Source organism: Trichosurus vulpecula, chromosome 6 (genome assembly GCF_011100635.1).
Source record: "Trichosurus vulpecula isolate mTriVul1 chromosome 6, mTriVul1.pri, whole genome shotgun sequence".
NCBI lineage: Eukaryota > Metazoa > Chordata > Mammalia > Diprotodontia > Phalangeridae > Trichosurus > Trichosurus vulpecula.
Genome location: NC_050578.1, coordinates 184,588,346 through 184,608,547, shown reverse-complemented (window position 1 = coordinate 184,608,547; position 20,202 = coordinate 184,588,346). Strand labels below are relative to the sequence as shown.

The following is a 20,202-nucleotide window of genomic DNA, read 5'->3' as shown; positions in this document are numbered from 1 at the left end:
ATTTGTTTTCTCATTAGTTTAATGAAGGAAATGGGCAGGATCACCTTTAAGGTCCCTTTAGTTATAAAATTCTACTAATTTGGCTAAATTAAAAATTATTCATTGAACTTGTTCAGGATTCCATGACCACTGAAAAGGGAAACCTTCCAGTTCTTACCCCCTCCACTTAGAAACAGGCCACCTCCCTCCCCAAAGTTCACTTTGACTTTGCAGAAAGGTTGGCACACAAAACTGATCTATCACAATGAAGAAAAAGAACAGGCACAACAGTGGTCAAAACTGGAGATCAGAGAATGGTGGAAATGGGAGAATGATACAAATTAGCAGGAGTATCATAAACGACTGAGGAATGCCTCTGACCGAGTGCAAACCGGATTCTTTGAGAGAGTACTGCCACACAGTAGTAACTGCACAAGTGAACAAAGAAATGCCCAGCAAGATGCATCTCACTCAGCACATCAATGGTCCCCAACACAGTTTAAAGGACTTACAGGTGAGTCAGGTCACGGAGCCCACGGAATGCATTTCTTGAAATGGTTTCAATTTTGTTTCCTTCAATGAATCTACAAAGAAAAGCAAGCATCATTAACTGCATTCTGTCATCCTAACATTTTAAAAATTATTTTTCACAGTGGTCCCTGACCAATCTCAGAAAGAATAACTGAATAAAAAGCATCTTTGAAGAATGGCAGTTTATGTACCAGGAATTCTCAATGCAGGGTAGGAGGGAATGTGTGTGTGTGTGTGTGTGTGTGTGTGTGTGTGTGTGTGTGTTTGTATGCTCCTTGTAATAGTGGCATTAAAGCCCTGAGAGCTGGAGACAATGTAAGTAAGAATGCTTTGAAAATAATAAAGCTCCATGGAATCATTATAGCAATACTAGAACATTTCTAGGTACACCCCCTCCCAAATCTGCTTATGTTTCAGTATCTCTGACTGTTAAGCCAATTCAGTGATTGCATACAGATACTGATAGCGCTAGTCCAGACCCTCATCTTTTCACAGCTAGACTATTATAATTGCCTCCTAATTGGTCCTCCAGCTTTCAGTCTTTTCCTTCTCTGATCCATCCACACTACACCGAGTCATCTTCTTAATGCACTATGGTTCAGTCATTTCTCTACTTGAAACCTTCAATGGATTGCTGAATAAAGGCTAAACTCCTGGCTAGCATTCAATGCCCTTTGCCTCAAGCTTTAACTAAGTCCTCCCACCTTCTCTCATACTACTTTCTTTCACATACTTTTTATTCTTGCTAAACTAGACTACTTACCATTGCCCACTATTCTCATCATGTCCTGTCCTATCAAACCTCTTAATTTGTTCACACTGCCCCTTCCCATACCTAGAATGAAGTCATTCCTCTTCTCTTCTCTCTCCCCTTCATCTTCATTTATTAAAGTCCCTTCCTTCAAAGCCCAAATGAGACACCAACTCCTCCATGAAGACTTCCATGACCACCCCATAGGAGAACATGATCTCTCTCTCCTCAAATTTTTCATAGCACTTGGCCTGGCCATCTCCTTTACACTTATTTCATTCTCTCTTTCATCACAGTTACTGTGTCCTTATTCTTCTCATTTGAAGGTACATTCTCTGAGAGGAGGGACTATCTTGGGTCTGTATTTGGTCTCCAGCACCAGAGATTTAGTAGATACCCTGCACATAGTAGGTAGTGAATGTGTTTATTGAACTGACTGGCCCTATGGGCATTCCTATGGGAATGCATCCCCTATTCAAGTATTTATTCCAGAAGAGTGGTAGAAAATGGCTTGCTTTTGACAAAGAGGAGAAATCACTGAACATTTGGAATAAATTACTCCCTAAAAACTTGTATACAAATTAATTAAAATAGGCATCTTGTACAACTTTATTTTTTGCCTAACTCCCATTATGTGTTCTTCTAGGAAATATTTTGGAAGTAGTCATGTCTAAGAAATAAAAGAGATTGAGGAAGGGAATGAAACCATGGACATTCACTTAACAAATATTTATTTAACACCTTTTTATAATCAACTAGTCAATTAAAAAACATTCATTAAGCACTTGCTAATGATAAGCACTGCTCTAAATGCTGAGGATATAAAGAAAAGGCAAAAAACTGTTCCTGCCCTCAAGAAGCTTACTTCCATTCTAATGGGGGAGCACCATACACACAAATAGTTATATACAAGATAGCTACAGAGTCAACAGAAGGTAACTCGAGAGAAGGTGGTAATAGTAGTTGGTGGACTAAGAAAGGATTCTTGTAGAAAGTGGCACTTGAGATGAGAACTGAAGGAAGTCAAGGAGATAAAAGACAGAGAGGATGCAAGAGAACATTCCAGGCATGGAGGGGGGCAACCAGCAAAAAGGGCACAGAGCTAGGATGTGAAGCATAGTGTTTGAGGGGCAGCAAGTGGGTGAACAAAGTGCTTAGAAGGGAGTATAAGAAGACTGGAAAAATAGGCAGGGACCAGGTTGTGCAAAGCTTTAAAATCAAAGAACGGAGTTTAGGCTTGATCCTAGAAGTAATAGGGAACCATCAGAGTTTATTAAGTAGGTTATGACATGTTTAGTCCTCCACCTCAGGAAAATCACTTTGGCAGCTCTGTGGTGGATAGACAGGAGTGAGGAGAAACTAGAAGGCTATTTCAACAGTACAGGTGAGAGGTGATTAGGGCTGATTTAGGGAAATGGCTCTGTGAGTGAAGAGAGGGGAACTATGGAGGAAGTATTGTGCAAAATGAAATCATAGGGTTTGGCCACTGAATGGATATGTGGGATGAGTAAGAATGAAAATCAAGGACAACAACACCAAGGTTTCAAACATGGGTGACTGGAAGGCTAATAAAACAATACTCAACAGTAAGAGGGGAGTAATATGGGAGTTTGGAAGAGGAGTGAGTTTAGAGGGGAAAGGTAAGAAGTTCTGTTTTGGACATAGTGAGTTTGAGATGCCTACATGGCATCCAGTTTGAAATGCCAATTTGGCAGTGGATAATGAGGGACTGGAGAAAGATTAGGGCTAGATATATAGATCTGGGAGTCACTGGCATAGAGATTATAATTGGACCCATGGGAGCTGATAAAGAAAACAAGTGAGAGAATACACAGAGAAAAAAGAAGATAGGTCAGAGACTTGGGGGAAACCATTCCCTGCCCACAAGAAGCTTATGGTCTAGTAGGAATTCCTACTTGGTATAGAACCCACCATTCCTGCCCACAAGAAGCTTATGATCTAATAAGAAGTCCCACTTGGCATAGAACTCACTATCCCTGCCCACAGGAAGCTCATGATTTAGTAGGAAGTCCTACTTGGCATAGAACTCACTATCCCTGCCCACAGGAAGCTCATGATTTAGTAGGAAGTCCCACTTGGCATAGAACTCACCATCCCTGCCCACAAGAAGTTTATGATCTAAAGGAAGTCCCACTTGGCATAGAACTCACCATCCCTGCCCACAAGAAGTTTATGATCTAATAAGAAGTCCCACTTGGCATAGAACTCACCATCCCTGCCCACAAGAAGCTTATGATCTAATAAGAAGTCCCACTTGGCATAGAACTCACTATCCCTGCCCACAGGAAGCTCATGATTTAGTAGGAAGTCCCACTTGGCATAGAACTCACCATCCCTGCCCACAAGAAGTTTATGATCTAATAGGAAGTCCCACTTGGCATAGAACTCACCATCCCTGCCTACAAGAAGTTTATGATCTAATAAGAAACCCCACTTGTCATAGACCTCACCATCCCTGCCCACAAGAAGTTTATGATCTAATAAGAAGTCTCACTTGATATAGAACTCACCATCTCTGCCTATAAGAAACTTATGATCTAGTAGGAAGTCCCATTTGACATATGACATTATTCCTGCCCACAAGGAATTATAGGAGGTATCCTTCGATCCTTGTCACTTATCCTTCCAGCTTGCTAAGCACAGCAGCAGCTACACCAGTGGCTAAAGGAGGAAACAGCTCCTTCCTATCACTAGCACAGTAACATAAGAACTTGATTCTTCTCTTCCTGCTTATACAAAAATTCAATATGTAGAATTTTTCCTATATGGAATATGATTCAGGGAACAGAATCTGTATCCAAGTCTCCTGTAGTCATACCAGTAACTCAGAAATCCCTTAAGGCACATTTTCTCAAATTCCAGAGTTGAGAAGCAGGATGATGTTGTAGAAGAAAAATTACTAAATTTGGAGCCAAAAGATCTGGCTACTAAAGGGCTACGTAATCATAGGCAAGTCACTTACTTTTCTCTGTATTTCAGTTTCCCCTTCTGTTAAAGAGCGTAATAATATTCATCCTACCTAGCTCATGGGTGCCAGTAGCATCAAGTAAAATAATGTCCATAAAGCGCTTCATAAACCATGAGGCACTCTAGCTGTCACCTACTCTTGTTACAAGAAGCTCATTCCCCAATTTACCAACTGTATAGTAAGAAAAATCTACAGAGTGAGTAGGTGTTCACTGAGGAGTACCAGTAACAGCTGTGTACGACTCAAATCACAAAATCTGATTCATCTTACAGACATAAACAACACACATACAGAATTTTAATTTGGTTGTATCTGTGGCTCTGAATTTGCCCAATTTAACAGTAATATAACATGACTACTTGACCTAATGATTCAATTGCTTAGAAACTTGGTTAAAGACAAAGCATCTGGAGGTTTGGGTGTAGCTCTAGCTCCCACCTTTAAAGAAGGGCATTGACCAGCGGGAGTGCCTCCAGAGAAGGGTCACCAGAATGGTCAAAGGGCTGGAGACCAACCATGCCTGTTCCAAAGTGGGAAGAGAAGGCTCAGGAGAGTAGTAGGGGGAAATGAGAGCTGCCATCAAGTATCTGAGGGGTGAGTGGATACAAAAGGCTCATCCTACTAGAATTAGGACCAATGGCATATTTTAACTCACTCTGAAGGGAAAACTGGCTCCCAATTAGAGCTGTCCAAAAGTGAATTAGGCTGCCTCATGAGGAATCCGGCTTCACTGGAGCTTTTCCTGCAAAGCCTGGATGACCATTTGTCAAGGAGAGCTCAGAAAGGATTCCTCAGCTGGAACAGATATGCTCTGAGGTCTCCTTCAACTCTATTGTCCAGGGGGCTACCTTTTCATGACCTGACCCGGTCACTAGCACATGTACTCCTGAGCAAGCAGACTACATGAAAGTTGCTCTCAAGGCCTAAAAGCCACCAGGAAAAGAAATAAAGAGGAGCCAAACATTTTCATACACCTATGCTAAAAGGGATTTAGCCTAGAAATGTCTGACTCCCTGTATTAAGCTTTTGACTCTACGGATTCCTCATCCACCTTACAGGACTGACCAGGAAAAAGCGCTCTATGAGTATCAATTACCATTATCATTATTTTTTGGATGGGAAGGGATATGGACCTGTGATTTCATAAGTTTGGGAATCCCCTCAACCAAGACAGGTCAATGGCTATCTTTGACAGTACCAGAGGCAGATCTTGAACCCAAGGCTTTGTGAACTCTGAGGCCACAATTCTCTACTATGCTATACTGTGTCTCCATTAACATTATTATGTTGTCCATGAAGCTTCTGAGGAACACATGGGATTTGTATTCTAACAAGAGAGCACTATGTTAAAATTTTAGTCTGTGGCACTTACTTGCCATATTACTTTGTCTTGAACAAGACGGTCCTGGGAAAAATACTGAATGCAAAAGAATGTTACCATGCTATTCCACCATTATGTTCACTATTTACATAGAGATCTTGGCTTCTAAAATCAGAGATTTATGGTGTTGAAAATTTCAACTGCCATTAGTAATAATAATAAGGATAATGGAAAATTTTACAATGATCTGCCATCCGGACTATTTGAAATTCTGCAAGGTTCTAGTTTCTTATTCTAATTCTATCCCTAAAGTGCCCCTTCTAGGACATGAAACTAATAGTTTTGCATACACACACACACACACACACTCACACTCACTGACTTTCACAGACTCTGATGAAGCTTTGAATTCATATTACGCCACATTCCTGATGCTGAAAATAGAATGGGGGAAATTATTTCTTGCAAAGTCATTTCTTCCTTCCATGCTGAAAATTAGTACAGAGGGACTTATCTTGTACCCAGCATGTGTTTTGAATTTTAAAATATACCTGTTGATTTCAGATAAGAAAATAGGCAAAGCCTTCAAAATCCCTTTGAATGCTAAGTAGGGAAAACTAACCTGATAACGGGATTAATGTTATTAAAATGTTTAAAAGATTGCAGGATGAAAGAACTTGAGGGGAAAAGACATGAAAGTGGAAAGAAGAAACAGGAATTTGGTGGAAAAGCAGAAAACAGACAGGAGGATATAAATCTGAAAAGGGAGAAGAAAATTAGCAGAGCCAGAAAAGCAGAGCACAGGAGAAACTGTAAACAGCATGACAAGGGGCAATCAAAACAAGGACTGTGAAGTTTTCCACAGAGATGGGGATAATGGACTCCAGAAAAAGCAGCCTCGAATATTCTTTGTCTCTATGTCTAGCTGATATCAGCAAATCATTGAGTAGTTACAGAGAGTTAAAAATATCCAACCTAGGAAGCTTCATTTGTGCTTACTGCACACTTACCTCCAAAAGAAATTCCAGTCCTGGGTGAGGATTTCCCCTTCTCTGCTCGCTTCCTGCCTCCCTTCTTCATTCTCTCCTTCACTCACTACTCCTTCAAGGCCCAGCAAAGAGGCCACGTCCTTCATGAAACCTTCTCTGATTCCCACCCCCACCCACCCATCTAAAAGGGTTCTGCCTTCTCGTCTATTCTTAGAATATTTACCTTAGAGTGAGGAATTTTAACCTGGGCTCCACAGAGACACCCCACCACTGACAGCCTTCTCCCTACCTCACCATGGTAATTATGGATAGATTTCATCGGGTTGGTAAACTTGGAAGGGAAAAAATTACACCTTTATTTTCACTAACCTATAACTGAAATTTATAGTTTCCTTCAGTTATTAAAAACATCATTCTGAGGAGGGGTCTTTTAGGCTTCACTAGACTACCAAAAATGGGTCCATAACATGCAAAAAATAAAGCATATCCTGGAACGTTTTACCTGGATCTCTCCTTTTCCCCCATCACAATTGTACTTTGTATTAGAGGTATTTATCTTAGCCACACACCTCCCTTTAGACCATAAGCTCCTTAAGGGCAAGAATTGTGTTATTTTTCATCCTTGTATCTGCACAGAGCATTTTGCACGTCATATAGGTCTTTAATAAATATTTGTTGAACTGAATTGAATTAAAACAATAATTACAGCCCATATGTTATTTGAAAAGAAAAGTAGGAACTAATAAAGCATTGAAATGAGAAGGTAAAGCTTTTTTCATCTTCCCCACTCCTATGCTTCCCAGAAGACAGTTACCCTAAAAAAGGAAAGACCCCCAGCAATCCTCCAGAGCAGGGGTGGGAAACCTGCAGCCTCGAGGCCACCTTCCTGTTACCACCTTTGCTTCGTTTCCTTCTACTTTACAGCAGGGACATTCATGGCATTCCCTTGGAGAGCATGGGCTACACAGAAGCCTTCTAGGTCCTTGGGTGTGGCCTTTTGACTGAGTCCAAGTTTTACAGAACAAATCCTTCTATTAAGGGGATTTGTTCTGTGAAGTTTAGAAGGCCATATGTGGCCTTGAGGTCACAGGTTCCCCACCCCTGCTCCAGAGCATCTTGAATTTCTCAAACACCAACTTGGAACTTACAGGTACTCCAGGTGAAAGAGACCAGCAAAGGCATCATCTCGTATAACTGTGAATGAGTTAGAATTCAGCAAACTGAAAGGAAAGCCAAAGACAGTCCCATTAGCAACACAGTTATGTCCTTTCTGCTTCTCACCGGACCCATCAGTTGATTTCTTGTGTCACCTCATAATCGGTAGGAAGAGATACTATTTTTCTGGGAATGACAGGACAATCCCAACACTCAAAGATCAATGACTGAAAATAACTGCTTGGATTCTTTTATCACTCTTTCTTCAGGCAATGCTAATCATAGAATGTTTTCACCCTGTGGTTGTTCATTGAATATTATTTGATGTTCCTCAACATAATTCAAAATCACTGTTGAACCATATTCAACTAAACTGTAGGGGATTGGTGAAATGACATTGGCACTAATTCTATTAATACTACTTACTATGTGACCTCAGGGAACATATCTCTCTAGGTCTCAGTCTTCTCATATACAAATTCAAGATAAAATAACTCCTGCCCACTTCACAAGGTCTTTGTGAAGCTCAAAGGAGATCCATAGGATCAGGGAATTTAGAGCTGGGATTTTAAAGATCATCTATTCTAGCCTAATGGATATATGAGGGTACAGAAAACAACAAAGTACTTGAAAGTGTAGATGGTGCAGTAAATAGAGTTCTGGGGCTGGAGTCAAGAAGATTCATCTCCCTGAGTTCAAATCCAGCCTCAGATACTTACTAGCTGTGTGACCCAGAGCAAGAAAATTAACCTTTTTTGCCTCACTTTTCTCATCCATAAAATGAGCTGGAGAAGAAAATGGCAAACCACGCCAATATCTTTGCCAAGAAAACCCCAAATGGGATGAATTTTGTTCTTAGTACAACTAACTTTGGATATAACCTGAAAATGTGGGAATTATCCTTATTAAAGAAAACTTTTTAAAAAAATTCTACACAAAATTGAAGTTGTAATTAATTTTTTAAATTGCATATTTAATATTTCTACACATAAAGTCTATATCCTTGCCAGGAAGATGTATGATTTTCTTTTACATTTCAACATGAAAATCAGTATGTATTCATTCCTTTCCTGGTTTCCTTTGATATATCATAGAGTTCTAATTTCCTTCAAGACACAAAAAAGTAGCTAAAGAAGAGTGTGCTACAGTGGAAAGGTCACACATTTAAAGTCCCCTAATTCTCATATTAACTGTATAACCTTGAGTAAAGTACTTAACCTCTCTGTGACTCAAGTTACTACTAATGTGATTTTTTTTGAGGGGGGAAGGCAAGGAAATTGGGGTTAAATGACTTGCCCAAGGTCACACAGCTAGAAAGTGTGTCAAGCGTCTGAGACTGGAGTTGAACTCAGGTCCTCCTGACTCCAGGGCCGGTGCTCTGCTTGCTGCCCCACCTAACTGCCCCTAATGTGACCTTAAAAAAATCTAATCCCTCTGTGCCTCAGTTTCCCTGATCTGCAAAATGGTGATAGTAGCTAATGCTTACTCTACCTACCACACAGGGATTCAAGGAGATATAGATATAAATAGTAAAACCTGATATTTATATGGTGTTTTACATACACTGTTTCTTATGACCCTCAGGACAATCCTTCTAACATTGGAAATACCATCCATTCCGGCAACTTCTCCCTCTGATCAGCTGGTCCCCCATTTTAAGGAGGATGATCAGTCCAAACATGCCTTCATTCCTCTCCAGGACAAACTCCTGACTTATTTCCTTAGGACTTTCTTTACCATGCCATAAACCTCATATAAGATCACTCCAGTCTGGAACTACTTCTCACACCGGAAGTACCCTCCACCTCTGAGACTTCTCTCTCTGGTTGCCTTCTTCCTTCCAGGATCACATTTTAAAGAGAATGCCCAAGCCAATCAGGTCTTCATTCCTTTCCTAGGTGCTCCGGACTCCGTGGACTTTCTCTCCAATCTCCACACCACCCCTCGCACCAGGTACCTTCATCTCTGCTCCCTTCCCTGTTCCTTTCGGCTTCTTTCTATGCATTGTCTTATTAGAGAGTAAGCTCCTTGAAGCCAGTGACTGTCTTCCCTTCTGCTTATATTTGCATCCCAGCACTTAGCTCAACACCTGCCTGCCACAAGGTAAAAGCTCAATAAATGCTTGTTAATTTGGTTTGTTGACTTATTAAGTGCTTACTGTGTGACAAGCTAAATCCATCCAATCCATTTCCTTGATTTTAAAGATGAGAAAGCTGAGAGCCAGAGAGGTTAAGTGATTTTCCTCAGGTCGCACAGGTATGAAATGGGATGTGAACTCAGGCTTTCACCCAGCCCTTAGGCTTCAAAGCTAAAGCAACCTCCTCTCAAGTTAATAGCTGACATTCACACAACTTTGTATATAATACCTCATCTGAATTTCACGTGTTCACACTGGAGATGTTATCATTCCTATTTTCCACAGGGAAACTGGACTAATATGTTATGTGGTGAGATCCAGGTCATATTGTCAGTAGTGCAGTCGATTCAAATTCGTATCTTCTGACTCCAAATTCAGTGTTCCCCACACTGCTGCTTTGCAAACTATGAAGCATTTTATAAACATGCATGTATGCCTAGATAAGGTATGATGACTAGAGACTACCAAATTAAGAATTTATGATCAAAGAAAATAAATAAAAATGTGAATGCAACATTAAATCATTAATTTATACTTATTCATGTTAATGCCTTCATTCCTAGGATCTGGCCATTTTAATATCAAATAAGATAGAGTATGTGAAAACACTTTGTAAAATGGTAAACGATCTATAACGGTAAGACATTTTCATTATAATTTTCAACAGGAAGATGCCAGGTTAATCATTTTAGTTTTCTTTCTTTCTTAATTTTTAAGCTACTGACCACAACAAATGTATGCACCAACAACTACATTTTTTAAATTTACTCTTGAAAGTTATTCGAGGTGTTTAAAAAAGTTTTCATCACGAACCAACATAAAATGAGTAGCAGAGCACAGTACTGGATGTAACGTGTAGTCCCTAGGTAAGCATTGACCAGGTCCCTAAACAGTTTTGCCCTAGTTATGGGTACACAGCAATGTAAGTGATCCCAAGAGGTGGGGGTGAGGGGCATGAGAGAGCAAGGAGGGGGATTTACAGCTGGGCCTTCAGAAATCCTCAAATAAGTCTGTTCCCCCAGACTAGGTATGACTCCACCATTTACAAAAGGCTCTCAGAGATGGCCTTTCAGCCCACTCCAACACAGAGAACTAAAAAATAAAGTAAGGGAGTAAGGGAAGCATACTTGGAGATCACACTAAAGCCTCCTTTTGGCTTTCCCTTCTCAATGTGCACATTACTGCTAGAGGCATTCGGGGGCCCATAGAGGAAAAAAACATGGGAGTAAAGGTTTATAACTAAGTGGGGAGGGACAAAAAAAAATTCCAAACAAATTTATGTGGCCTCAAGGAAGGAAGGAAGGAAGGAATGAAAGAGATCGCAGCGTACATGCTGTACACAGACTCTACTTGTCAAGTTAAGCCCGTTTGATTGATGGGTGCTGAACACCAGAGGAGAAAGGGAGAGGCTAAGACAGGGGCAGGGATTGAAGAGGGAACAATAAACTTATTTGGGACATTTCCATACTTACAGCAATTGCAAGGAAGGCAGATGAGAAAACATTCGGTCCTTGATTTCAGAAAATGTTCCATTTACCAGGCTCCTAAAAGGAGGAAGAAAAAGGCCAACAACCCCCAAGAACAAACTCTAGCATTCCCCAAAACATGCTGGACAGTGCAAGCAGTTGTTCCACACTCCCCCCTCCCCCAACTGTTACCACCTTTGCTTCGTTTCCTTCTACTTTACAGCAGGGACATTCATGGCATTCCCTTGGAGAGCATGGGCTACACAGAAGTGGCCTATGTGTCCTCAGATGTAGCAGGAAAATGGAAAAGCAAGCAAAAAGCTGGTGGATTTGATCAAAGTTTAGAAAACCAAGTCTTGGATAATTCAAGACAACTTCCCAATCTTCTAGGGCTGAGCTGAAATGATTTGAATAACTACTTCAATCCTGCCCTTGAATTTCTTTGTACAGCTACAAACTTTTAGTGGAGGACCTGTGATTTCATTAGTGCAGGAAAATACTGTCATGCAAGCCCCCTCTATTTAAGCCCATTGGTAATTCCTAAGAGGCGCAGAGAAGTGAAGTGGCCAGGCCCATGTTCACACAACATGACTATGTGTCAGGAACTGAACTCTGGTCTTCTGCTATTTTGGCAGGCTCCCTCTCTTAGACAGGAGATAGGGACTGAATCCTGGGTACAAGGATCTCCTGAGTAAGGACACTCTTATTACCAAGGACATCAGAATCTCTGCAACCTAAACTCTTCGAAAGTTTCCTAGGACAGTGAGAGGTTAAAATGACTTGCCCAGGTTCACATGGCCAGTATATGTCAGAGGTAAGACATGAATCCAGGTCTTCCTGGCTCCTAACCAATACAACATGCTGCCTCTTCATTCAATCTTAATGTTAGCAAATAGGAAAACTCCAAGAATTAGCACTTCTTGGGAAAAGATCTGAAGAATGCTGAAAGCACAGCTAATTAAATGAGGAAACATGGTCAGAATAAACCATGAAAGCTTGGCAAGGGCTAAGGACACCTGAACTGGAGTGTATTGTGGGTAGCAAAACTATCTGTTAGGTAAAACAGTCCATAGACCTTAGGTTCATTTTGGTCACTAGGTGACCTTGACTTAGTCTCTTATCTGCCCTTCCTCATTTGCAGTTTGGAGAAGCTGTTAAGAGCCTGACAACATGAAGAATCCAAAGTGACATAGTCAGGGGTCACAGTCAACTTTAAAGAAGTTGGTCAAGATTGCCCATCAAAACAGGCCTCTGCTCTCACTGGCCCAACACTGGTCAGAGGAAGAAACACCTTAGCTGACCTACTGGACAAACTTGAAAAACCTCAGCTTTCAGCTTCATGCTGGGGACCTCTTCCAAGAACAAGAGAAGGTAAACTGTACATTGACAGCCTGGCCTCCCTGGAATCCTCTATTTCTCTGATTCAGCCCCTATCCAAGGTTCACTGGCCCTTTGTCAAGTAAGCTATTTGAGCAGGAAATGATCCTCAGTCCTGAGGGGATACTTGTTCATAACCATTAGGTGTTCCCACCTATGGGGCTTGAGATCATTGGATTCAAGTAACTGAATGAAACTCTGCCAAGGAGGTGGAGAGACACCATCAAGTTACTCTAGCCCAGAAAAGGCAGTCAACTTCAAAAGCTGGGTTGAAGAAATGGACAAACCCTGGTAAAGGCGGCAAGTCAGCACTCCACCTGGACACCTGGCCACCTATTCCATGTTCCCCTGCCCCTTCAGGTGTCCCCCACCCCGATGTGAAAGAATCTACTTCAAGGCACTCTGAGGGCTTTTAACCCCATCTAACCAACCTCTGGCACCTGAAGGCTGGTGAAAAGCAACCCTAAATTTGGGCACCCAGGAACAACACATGAGCTACACACACAGACACACACACACACACATAAATATAGACACATAGACACACTACTTAGCAACTTAGCGTCCGGTCCTCAGGGTCCATGGGGTGGTGCAGCATGCTCCCACCTGGGGGCCTTCTCACCCCAGCCCCTTGTTCTCCCTCCCTCCTTCCACACGCCCTCTCCCTAGCCAATCTCCAGCGTACCCCCTCCCCGATCCACGCCCCACTGCCCCCACAGAAAGTAAAGGAAGACACAAAGGCAATGGGGGTGGGGAGAAAAGGGGGAAGAAAGAGGGGAGAGGTTGGGGGTCTGATCCCGAGGCACATTCGTGCAGGAGGCAAGTCCCCGAGGAGGCAGTAGGGGTAACGAGAGGGAGGAGGGAGTTAAGAGGAGGTTCCACTCACAAGGAACTGATGTCACCCGGGACGATCCTGGGCACCCAGGAGGAGCCGACGCAGATGATGGACTCCTTGGTGCAGCTGCAAGTGGCCGGGCAGCGGACCAGCCGCCTCACCTGGGCGCGCTGCAGCAGGCACGCGGCGGCCAGCAGCAGCAGCAACAGCGACCCGCCGCTGCCGCCGCCGCAGCCCCTCAGCAGAGCCATGCCCCGGCCGCTGGCCCCTAAGCCCGCGGCCCCTGCTCCCGGGCGCTGCCGCCGCTGCTGCTCAGGGTGCTGCCGACGCTGCAGCCGCGCCCGCTCACGCTGTCTCTGCTGCTGCTGCTGCTGCCGCTGCCGCTGCTGTTACTCGAGGGATGGAAGCCGCGGGTGTGGGAGCCGGAGCCGCAGCCGAGCAGCATGCTGCCCCCCGGCCCCCACCCCGACGCTGGCTCTTTCTCCCCGCTGTGCTCCGGCGATAGCCAGGGCTCTGGTTGCAGCTGGGAGGGAGGCGGCTGGCGCTGCTGCTGCTGCTGCTACTCCTGCTGCTGCTGCTGCCGCTGCTGGGGCTGCTGCTGATCTTGCTTGCTGAACTGACTCCTTCCTGACATCAGCACTTTAGCTGCAGCCCGTTTCTGGCCAATGAATAATGTATTAAGGGCGCCTTTCTAAAAGTGGGGGTGGGGTAAAGGTGTTTAGCTTTTTTTTTCCAATCCCCTAAGAGTGAGAGTTCAGAGTTAGCTTCATCGCCCGGCCTCTTCTCTCCAACTCCCTCCATCTTCACCATCTCATACCCTACCAGTCCCTCCAACCTACTTCTCCTGGAGCTCCAGGAGGTGGGAAGAGAAGAGAGGCTGACCTTGGGAAGGAAGAACTGTGTACCTTTGGGAGAATGGAAAGAGGGTGGTGGTCCCTTCTCTACCTTCCCACTGCCACTCAGTCCTGGCTCATGATTTAGAGCTGGAAGGCACCTCAAAGGTCTACTAGTCCATTTTACAGAAGAAGAAGATGAGGATCAGAGAGGTTAAGGCACTTGTCCAGGGTCACTTCCTAGGTCGGGCTTCCCCCCTCCCCCACCATCTGCCAAAGCAAGTTGGAAGATACCTGTTACAGTTCAGGGGATGGCAAATTTTTAGAATTGTAAGGAACTTAAGGGGTCATCATAGTCTAATGACATAATAAATGTTAAGTTGCTCTAGAAGCTTAATTATCCAGGCCAAATCCTTCACTTAACAGATAAGGCAGCTGAGGAAATTGAAGTGACTTCTCTAAAGTCACAGGGGTAGAAAGTGACAGACCTTCCCCCAGGGGTACCCATCAGTGTGCCAAAAGGAAGATAACTTCTAGAGATCAGGGTATCATTGGATTTTAGAATTGAAAGAGACTTTGAAAACAATCCAGTCTGTAATAATGATAGCTAGCATTTATATGGCCCTTTAAAGTTTGCAAAACACTTAACAAATTTTACTCATTTGATTCTCACAAGAAGCCTGGGGTATATGACCTATCATTATGACCATTCAGAGAGGAGGAAACTGAAGCAGATAGAGGTTAAGTGATTCACTCAGGTTCACACAACTAGAAAGTATCAGAGGCAGGATTTGAACTCAGATCTTCCTGACTCCCAAATCCAACATGCCACCCACTGGACCACCTAGCTGCCTCAACATTGATATACTAGTTTAGGAAAAATCTGAAGTTGCTATAAAAATGTAAGGAATTATCTAGCCCAGCTCCCTCATTTGACTGATAAGGAATCTAAGGTTTAGAAAAGTAAACTTACTTGCCCAAGGTCACCTAGATAATACTTACCAGCTCTAAAATTCAAACCCAAGTTTTCTGACTCCAAATCCAGGGCTTTCTCTGCTGCATCAATGGACAAAATATCAAGTCTCCAAAACCAAAAAAGTATATGCTGGACAAACTAAAGCACCATTGGTGGGACCCTCAGTATTCAGGGATTTTGTCCTGAGGGTGTGGGAGAAGAGGAGAGATAAATGAAAATGTATGTAGGACTAGGAGTCGTCTGCAGCTAGACTCGAAATGTTCCTAAAGGGAATCAAATACCCCTATGTAGTTATGGCCCTGGTCAGGGAAAGGAAATTATAGGCACCATATTTTGAGAAGATTTTTTTAAGGTTTCTTTAAGCAGGAAGAAATGTGAATGCCGCCATTGTGGCCCTGAACCCCTGACTTCTTTCTTGGTCTTCTTGGAGTAGAGCCCTGGAGAACAGCACAGGTTTTAAAAGCACACTGGAGCTATTGATGGGAAAACTCTACCACCAAAATATGTTGGGGGGAAAAATCGCTTAATTCAGGTGTTGATACATAAGTACATACACTGTTGTCCATAGGGTCAAGCAGGATTTGACATGTGATTCCCAAGGGAAATTGTGAAAAAAACAGCATATCCAGTTTTATCTGACTATGGAATAGTTCATAGTGGGAATGCCCCACCAAATGAACTGGAAACATAACCAGAATAGTGAACAATAGAAATAATTGGTCTACACCATCCAGAACATTAGAGATAAGACAGCGGTAATCACTGCCCTGATGGTAGTTCAGAGCAAATGGATTTATATTTTGACATCATCAGATAGAAGGTCCTTTAAGAGGCAAAGCTCCATTGCCATAGGAATAACTTACAATCATCTCTAGAGCAATCAAATATTTACTGATATGGGGCACTTCATCCTCCAAAGGCTGTGAGAGATACGACAAGTATTAGGGTGGCATCTGAATATTGGGGCAGCTCAATTCAATTTCATTTAATAAGCTTTTACTATATGCACCTACACTGTGGTCAATGTTAAGAATATAGAAATTATAGAAAAGAAAACAGTCCTTACTCTCATGGAGATTACATTCTTTTGGCAAAGATATAACATTCACAAAAGTAAATTCAAAGTATAAACAAGATCATTGTAAGAGGGAAAAGTGCTGATAACTGGGAGGATTAGGAAAGGCTGAAAACAGAAGGTACACCTTAGCTGCATTTCAAAGTAAAGCTAGGGATTTTACCAGCAGAGGTGCATTCCAGACAGAGGAGGCCATTTGTCCAAAGTTACTGAGGCTGGTGATAGAATGTTAGGGTTGGGAAACAGCTAGTAGCTCAGTCTGATTGGACTGGAGGGTAAGTGAAAGGCAATCACATTTTTTTAAATTGGAAAAATAATTAAATGGAAACAACATTGTAGTGAGCTTTAAATGTTGAATTGAAGAGTTTTTATTTTATTCTAGAGGCAATTTGATCCCACTGAAGATTTTTTTGAGTAAAGAGGTAATCAGACCACACATGGTCAGATCTATATTTAGAAATATAAACTTGATAAACTGTGTCAAATTGATAAATTGGGGAGAGGAGGGACTGGATTTTGCTCAAAATGACCTAGATTGTTATGTTAAATACCTAGAGTTTATAGTCTACAACTTTATTTTTTGAGTCAAATCCCTGTGATCTCACATGACACTCGTTTTGGCTAGAAAATCATGTACTCTCTTATCTTGTGTACTTCTCATATCAAAAGGTATTATTGTTATTCAGTTATTTCAATCATGACCCCATTGGGGTTTTCTTGGCAAAGATATTGGAGTGGTTTGCCATTTCCTTCTCCAGCTCATTTTACAGTTGAGGAAACTGAGGCTAGAAGGGTTAAGTGACCTGCCCAGAGTCACATAGCTAGTAAGCATCTGAGGCTGGATTTGAACTCAGCTAGCAGGAATTAATTTAAAAAAAAAAGCCCACTGGATTTGGAGTCAGAGTAAGTGACTTCCAATCCCAGCTCTGCTATTTACTATCTCTGTGAACTTGGACTCAGAAACCTCATCTTTAAAACAAGGAAGCTGAACAAGGTAGTCTCAAAGGTCCTTGCCAGCTATCATTTTTCAATCTCTGCTTTACTGCTGACAATAGTGATTAGTAACTGCCTAAAAAGAAAAAATAGGGGTTCTCAAGAAGTACAGCATTATATGTAGTAGCAATTGTGCCCTACCCCCCAGGTCCTAAATTCATCAGACTGTGGGGGAAAAAACTGGACCCTGGCATTCCCTGACCTGCATTAGATAAGCAAAAGTTTAGGGTGATAGGACAAAAAAGATCGTTTTGTGTTAGGGAGATAATGACGTGGGCATAGCTGCAGAAATGTAGCCAGCTCCAGCCTGCCCCTCCCATGTTCCCAAGTAAAACTCCAGGGTAATTTGGAAGGCCTTGGAACTAGCTGCCAGAGGCATTATGGGAGTGGAAAGTAAATACTCACTTCTATCTAAATATCAAGTCAGTCTTGGGGAGTTCATGCTGAGGAGGAGTAAGGTGGGTTTTTTTTTTAAAGAAAAAGAAAAACTTTGATCTAAGGGGCTCTCTTCTGTGCTGGCTGGGAATAGCTACGGTCCAGGCTGAAAAAAGAGCTTGAACAGTCTGAGTCATGGGCTATTTCACAAAAGAACAGCATCCCTCTCTGTGGGGGAAGAAGTCCAGCAGTAAATGAGAACAGAAGCTCAGCAGAGAAGCCCAACAGCAGAATCCAGCAGCAGCTCAATGGGGAAACAGAGGGAGTGAAATCTAACAACTCCAGGGAGAAAGAGCAGGGGAGCAGCACTAAGTTGTCTTGGAGAGCATAGCATGAAGGTCTATGGGGATGATGACCATTTCTGTGTGGGAAGGAGAATAATTCCTAGCTAATACCTTCCTAGTCAGTATTGATTAAATGCACTTTTATTTTAAGTGGCTTTACTGAGATCATATTAATTAACTAATGTGATCACATTAATTAATTAATGTCAGAGATGGGATTCAAGACCAAGTCTTCTGACTCTCTAGCCTGTGTTTTTCCCTTGTAACATTTACTAAACCGAGGATTTTAGACTGAACCCTCTAGATTGTATGTGTACTTATTAGGAAAACCCTAGAATGGTATTTATTGTCAATTATTTGAATAGAAAATGGTAAAGATTGAGAGAGAGAGAGAGAGAGAGAGAGAGAGAGAGAGAGAGAGAGGAGTGTTCTCTAATGTGCTGAAATTAGTGATCCCCCTAAAACTTGGTTTGCATGGAAGTCCTGGAGAAGAGCCTTTGGTTATGATAGATAGATAGATAGACAGATAGATAGATAGATGTATTTATTTATCCTCCCAATTACATGCTAAAACTATTTTTAACATTTTTTAAAGTTTTGAGTTCAAAATTCTAACCCTCCTTCCCTCCTCTCCCCCTTCCCTGAGAGGGTAAGCAATCAGATATAGGTTATACATACGCAATCACACAAAACATTTCCATATTAGTCATTTTGTACAAGAGGACTCCAATAAAAGAAAAAGAATGAAAGAAAGAACGTGGAAAATAGAATACTATGGAATATTTATTAGACCATCATTCTAAGGCATGAGGCCCACCAAAATGAATCTTTCCCATGTTATGGACAGAAGAACTCTCCTGGGAGGATAGTTCTAGAAAGAAGTGATTCCTGTAACTCAATTCCATTTAATGCAACAAATATTGTATCTACTATGTGTCAGACTCTGGGGATACAGAGAAAGCCATGACAGAGGCCCAATTTTCAATGTGATTATGAGCTGATCTGAGGTAGAGGGTTAGGCAGGAAGATGCATTTATGAAAAGCTATGAGACAAAAGGAAAATGTAAGAAGTACAAGGAAAAGGAGCAAACCAAATGAAGTTTTAGCGGGCTCCAAGTTCAATATGAGTTACCATGGAAACTAAATAAGCTAATAAAATCTTGGGCTGCATTAAGAGAGCTCAAAGTTCCAGGAACAAGGAGGTGACAGTCCCATGATTGACCTTAGTACCAGAAACACTGTCAGGTAGAAGTCTTAGACTGACCCATTTGGCCACAAGGGCAGAGCAGGTACATTCCACCAATGAATGAAAACTACAAAGAAACACGGTATGAGGAGAAACCATTTCAAACAATTTGTATCGGCAAAAGCATGGAGGTGAGCCAGGGTAGGATGACATTGCTGGGGGTGAACATTAGAGAAATGTGCCTAAGCTTCTCCTGTTTTCATGTCTTCCCACATCCTAAAAAACAAGCAACAAATAATAATAATTTTACCTTGACCCCATGGTTTCCTTAAACTTTCCTCCTGTATAGCTCTTCTCCTCCACTTCTCCAAAACTCCTGGAAAGAATAATCATGGCTACCTCCACCAAAGAAAGAGTAATGCTTGGGACCTCCACTCCCTCACCACCTTCTGACTCCTCTTCCTCTTTCACAATGACTTCTGTCCTACAACCCTATTGGAATTACACTCTCAAAAGTGTCTAATGATTTCTGTTAGCCACTGAATACCACTGGTATGGGCCCAGTACTCCAGGATGCATGGACACTAAGCCCAGAGACCTGGCAGCATTCCCCTCCTAGTCTCTTATTGGATTGGCACGATTAGCTTTACATGACATTTCACTACCCTAATTCTCCTTCTACCTATTTGACTTTGCCTTCTTTGGTTCATCATCCTCCCACCACCTAAAAATAAATGTCTCCTTTCCTGGCCTCCAAGCCCTGTTCCTGACCCTTAATGATCTCATGTATGGGTTTAATTATTGTCTCTTAATCTCTCTCCTCACACCGTGTTTCTTTGCAGCTTCCATTCATTGGTGGAACGTACAAGTTCTGCCCTTGTGGTCAAATG

At 42.2% G+C, this 20,202-nt stretch overlaps 1 protein-coding gene across 1 annotated transcript in view; it reads right to left on the bottom strand.

The window, feature by feature from the left end:
• The window catches only part of LGI2 (leucine rich repeat LGI family member 2), a 40,901-nt gene extending 27,120 nt beyond the window's left edge, over positions 1-13,781 (bottom strand). Inside the window, exons 1-4 of the mRNA XM_036762307.1 lie at positions 13,582-13,781; positions 11,325-11,396; positions 7,709-7,780; positions 492-563 (exon numbers count right to left, since the gene is read on the bottom strand). Coding sequence (XP_036618202.1) covers positions 492-563; positions 7,709-7,780; positions 11,325-11,396; positions 13,582-13,781 — 416 coding nt within the window. The remainder of the gene's footprint in view (positions 1-491; positions 564-7,708; positions 7,781-11,324; positions 11,397-13,581) is intronic.
• Between the last annotated feature and the right edge of the window lie 6,421 nt (positions 13,782-20,202).